We start from the raw sequence: 5701 nt of genomic DNA on the forward strand, positions 1-5701 counted from the left end.
ATAGTTGAGTTCTGACGTTTCAGACTCATTGCAGAATTAATCTTAAGCACTTTAAGCAACAAAACAATCCTTTAACACATTCATAGAGTATAATTCATTCCGAAACTAGTTAGGACTGCGCGATAAGTAAACACCATAACGCTATGGACATAAACATTGATCCTAGTCTGCTCAACGGCAAAATAAGGCACACCAATACAGAAAAACAATAATCATAGCAAGCTGGTAGACACCAAAATAATGAAATCGTCTAATAAGCGTGTAATGACAAAAAGTAATTGCCAACTACAATACCTTAATAACGCGTGTCCAATAAAAAAATGACTAAAGATAATAATAGTAAATTTGTTTATTTAAAAATAAAAATTTATTTTATACAAAACTTAAATTCACATTTTTTATTATTACAATATTTTATATTTAGTTTAATTATAATTATAATTATAATTAGTATAATTATATATATCTATTTATAAACACGGACACCATAGTTCGCGACAATTAGGAGGACTGTTTTGTAGATTTAAACATTCCATCAATGTTGTATCATAAAATACCATGCCATCTAAAAATAAAATCTATTAAATTAATATTTTATATAATGGTATTAATTTTANCTCTTTTTTTTTTTACATAGCCTTATTTAAATGTTCCAAAAGTTGAACATTTTAATAAATAGACCGAATGTGTTGCGTGGGTGGTTATAACATTAAAATGCAGTAACAGATGAACGGTCAATAAGACTGATGAAAAAGAACAATATTTTTCGTAATGTTTCTAAAAGAAAAATAAAAAAATAACTAAAATGAAAAATGTTCAATAGTTTTTGGTAAAAGAGTGTCTCAACCAATATCAATCACTATATATAGTTACAAACACTTCATGAAACTCCAGTTTTGAAATAAGTACAAGTTATAATAACGAGTTTTAATAACAAATGTAATTTACTGTGATTAAAGACATAAAAATTGATATATTTACTTGGATAATTATTAATTTTTCTTATAACCTTGTATTTTATTTCATCATTAACCGATGGATGTAAACTAAACAGCCTTATAAATTCTTCTTTATCTGTCAAGGGAGGGTCATTATTTCCCATTAATCTTGTGCATTCTGCGGCTTCGCCGTTATTTATATGCTGAAAAAAATTGTATAAAAAAAAATTCATTTAAATATTATTGATTAATAGTACAATAAGAACTTTATTTTACTAAAAGATTTAAGGTCATAAAATGTTTGAAACATAATTAATAATGTAGTCGAGAAATCATTATAAATTCAAATGTTGCTATTTTCAAATCTTTTTTCATACAAGTGTCATGTTATACAAAGTATATCATCAATGTCATAATGTATTATCTATGACATCAATTAATGAATTACACAAAATTAAATGTAAATCAATAAAAATAAGATATATGTATATATGTACTATCGAAATGTTTAAATATACTAATGAAATTTCGTAGAAAAAAGCATAAATTAATTAAAATAAAAGAAACTGAAAATAATCAAAATAACGTGTACGATTTTATAGAACAAATGGTAGAATATTATAAAATGTACATCATTAATGACGATAATGTAGTAACTAACATGTAATAAATTACGATTAATAAAGAAATAATGGTAGCTTTGTTGATCACTTCTTGCCTTTGAATCAACTATCAAATCAAATACAAAAAGCCAAAAATAATGAGCATTCTGAATCAGATGTCACTCTGATGGTGGTCAGAATGCTCTCACTTGCTCAGATGCGGTCAAATATTCACAGAGGCACTCACTACGCTCAATTATTCCACACCTTCATAACGAAATATATGCCAGAAGTGATCCACCGTCTCTACAATTATATTTGTAATTAAATATATTAATTAAAAGTGTCAAAGAAAATATCAAGGTAGGAATCTAATAATTTCACCAAAAATATATAAGGTTTAGAATTAAACTTTATGAGTACATAGATTAAGTAGGCATTCAGGAAAATCAAGTGATCATCAATAATAAGAAATATACCAAGTAAATTTAATAAATCGATAATGTTTGTACAGAGTTACTTGGCAGATTTATATCTTTGATATGTTTCTATTTCAGTNCTATATTATACTTTTATATTTCTATTTCAGGAATTAGGTTGTAGGTTCATATGTATAGCCACCATACCATTCTGGTTGGACACACGAAGTGACTCAATCCCAACTATCATCGATAACCGTCAAAACTGGTGGAATTATTGATATTAATGAACCGACAATTAATCACAATAAATCTCATATTAACAGAATAAAGATCACTTTATTTTTCTATCATCTTTTAACTTTCTTACAGACCCTTGTACTCATACCCCGAATAATACTATTATTAATACAATAAAATAGTAGCTCAAAAAAACATCCACCCTGTCATATTTATTTATTTAATTCTCTCCTCTTAAGTTATTACAAAGTTATTTTTGAGTCACTTGAAGTGGCGCCCAACAACAAGCTTAGTTAAATGTTACTAAGAATCTAGTATAAAGAAATATTCACAAAATTAAAGNTTATTTTTGATTCACTTCAAGTGGCGCCAAACAACAGGCTTAGTTAAATTTTACTAAGGGTCTATTATAAAGAAATATTCACAAAATTAAAGTATTTGAATGTTTTTTTTTTTAGAAATTACTAAACTTTAAATACCTTAACGAAATAATTTTTGTATTGAAAATTTTCTATTAATATAAAATAAAAACAAATTTAATTAATAAAAAGTAAAGGGTTTTANAAAACAAATTTAATTAATAAAAAGTAAAAGGTTTTAGAACGGTCTTATTTAATTTATATTATTCTATATTTTAGAGTTATTACAAGTGGTGCTCTTTTTGAGTCACTACACAAGGGCAACGGTTGAATTTTCAAAAAAGAGTATACAAAAAAATATATGTCTAAGGTATTTTTACAAATATTGTTAAGGTTCATACATTGATCAAAAAGTTATATAAAATCAAATTTCTAAGTCAAAACTTTTTAAAATTTGTCTATTTTATTAATCTACTTTTCAGGAGTTTTTTTTTTACTTTCTATTAGAGGCTAATGTGTAAAAAAAATATTATTAAATTATGTTAGACAAATTTTATGTACATATACATTGTAAGTATACCAAACATTTTTCTAAAAAACTATTCTTTCTCCTTAAATCGTATAATTTTTGTAGAAAATAATAATTACCGGAAACTGTGCGTGTTGTTCGCGTTCGTTTTGTTGGTCTTCGTCTATTCCTGGCGAGGATTTAGAAGAATAGTAATGACCAAAAAGAATTATTAAAACGATTAATGAATTCATTTTATCAAAATATATTAAAATATTACTAATTTGAATTGTATTAAATGTACTTCTTTTGGTAAATGTCTGAGAGCAATTGACTTTAAAGTAAGAAAATAAACACGTAATATAATTATAAGTTTAAAATAATGAGTATATATACCAAGTGTAATACTTATGTCACCAATAACTAAAATATAAGAATAAGATAAAAAATATCATACGTGTATATTTGAACAGTTGGTATTAAATAAGAAGAATCTTGGGATGTATTATAGAATTTTTCAATTGATATACTGAGTAATAAAAAAAAATTGAAGTGTACAAATATTTCAAAGAGGAAATTGACTGACTGGTTACCTTCTAACTTATGTTCCTGAATAATTATAAGGCTTATATTTTTCAGTATCGGAGCCAGGCACGCAGCCAGAAAATGTTTATTGGAGGGGCTAAAAATTTTGGGCCCTTGTATCATTTTCCATAATTTGTTTCCCATGAAAAGCTTCACTCCTCCTTAGACAGTATCCCATTCTATGAATCTTACAAGTTCAAAATTTGAGTTTATTTTTAAAAAATTGGTGGATAATTCCAAAAGTTACATAATCAAGGTTTTTTAATTTATAGTATGTAACATAAACTTTAATTTGACATGTGTTTAAATAACGTAATATTTTCGGAACATTTTCAAAATTTAAGTTGAAAAAATTGACTATTGTGAAAAAATGGCTATTTTTATTACTATTTTACTTACTCTCCTGTGGACGATTAAAGGATTAAATTTAAAAAATAATTCTATCAAATAAAAGAAAAACACGTAAGGTTTCAATAAAAAAATATACTATTTTGATTTCTTAACATTTCAATAAGTTATGGCAGTTTTAAGTACAAAAAAAACCCAGCACAGGGGGGTCGCGGCACAGTGGTGACGTGGCATAGTTGGATCAAGTATAATGATATCTTAAAGTGATTAAAATCACTATAAAAAAAAAACGCTTTGATGCAAATCTTTAGACAGTGTTTAATTTTAAAAAATTGGTTGATTACTCCAAAAGCTACATGATCTGCTAGTTCTTTATTAATATCCTAATTATGATAAAGTATGTCGAATGAAAAAGAGATTATTAAAAAATATTATTTCTCATAAAAAAATTGTGTTGATCCTGTAGTAAATATATGAGGAAGTATTGAATTACATCGATTTTAGTATAATATAAGCTTTACAATAGTAGTAAGCAATTTTTGAACTCCTAAGCAATAAAATAATTCCATATAAAAGGGAAATGCAGGGTAAGCAAATTAATAATGGTGGAAAAAAGAATATAAAAGGGAAACATGAAGAGTATAGGAGGACGACACGGGACGATACTGAGCGAGACGAGACTGGACGTTTTTGTCGAAGAAACGTCGAGTTGTGGGTTAGGTCGTTGATGTAAGAATAACTATATACTTTTTGTAAGATTTGATTAATTTTTGTGTTAAATTATTATATTATATTTGACTTTTGTGTTTAATACTTTTCGTAAATAAAATAGCTATTTAAAAATCTGGACTTAGCGCAAATATTTTATTTTCACGGTGATCTCGAAATTGTGTGTGTGTGTGTGTGTGTGTGTGTGTGTGCGGCTAGAGTCTAGGATGGACTGCTGGTCCTTTAGTCAATCTTAATAATTAGTGTACGAGCTGGCTAGTGTTTGGGCTTAACCGTCCTTTAGTGGGTATAGTAAAAAGGTAGTTGTGCTGGTGGCTGACAAGGAGCCACCCTTCAGTCTGCTACTTTTGAGNCAGGAGCCACCCTTCAATCTGCTACTTTTGAGCTAGACCGTGCTGACGGGTCTAAACTCTACCCCTTTAGTGGTCCACTAATTAGAGAGATTGGGGCTGATCAGTTTATCCAACGGGAGGACTCGGGAAGAGCTCGAACGGCGAACTCATCGTCAATATATATATACATAAAACTTTAATAAACCTTTTTGTCTACGTTGGGGTACTACCGACGTACGACAATCCATACATTTTCAAAAAGTTATAGCATTATAAAGTTAAAAATGTAGAATACAAAATCGAGAATTTTCACACAAAAATAGCATTTGGTTGCCATTTTCCCCGTGAAGACAAAATAAAGTCCATTACATTAGCTTTAATTTAAGATATAGATAAAAGTGACAGACTTTCCGGGACATTTTAAAAATTTAAGGGGAAAAAGTTATCATTTTAAATCCCCCCCGTGGGCAGGTAAAGGATCAGATTTATAAAAAAAGTATATCAAAAGAAAAGTAACGATATAATGCATCTATATAAAAAATTTATGGCAATTTTAAGTCAAAAAAAAAAAACGGTAGCACAGTGGGGTCGAGGCACAGTGTGGACGAGACATAGATGGGACAAGTATAGATGATATCTGA

At 27.9% G+C, this 5701-nt stretch overlaps 2 protein-coding genes across 3 annotated transcripts in view; one reads left to right on the top strand and one right to left on the bottom strand.

Annotated features, from left to right (window-relative positions):
• The window catches only part of LOC126907402 (Kv channel-interacting protein 2-like), a 383598-nt gene that overhangs the window by 273196 nt on the left and 104701 nt on the right, over positions 1-5701 (top strand). The gene's annotated exons all lie outside the window — the stretch shown is intronic.
• Positions 332-3442, bottom strand: LOC126907420 (uncharacterized). Its single transcript, XM_050688692.1, has 3 exons — positions 3207-3442; positions 982-1141; positions 332-565 (listed from the first exon to the last, which is right to left on the bottom strand). Exons 1-3 carry the CDS (start codon positions 3318-3320, stop codon positions 471-473), a joined length of 369 nt encoding a protein of 122 aa, XP_050544649.1. The 5' UTR covers positions 3321-3442; the 3' UTR covers positions 332-470.

This window comes from Daktulosphaira vitifoliae, unplaced genomic scaffold, assembly GCF_025091365.1.
Source record: "Daktulosphaira vitifoliae isolate Bord-2020 unplaced genomic scaffold, ASM2509136v1 Scaffold_5, whole genome shotgun sequence".
NCBI classification, from domain to species: domain Eukaryota; kingdom Metazoa; phylum Arthropoda; class Insecta; order Hemiptera; family Phylloxeridae; genus Daktulosphaira; species Daktulosphaira vitifoliae.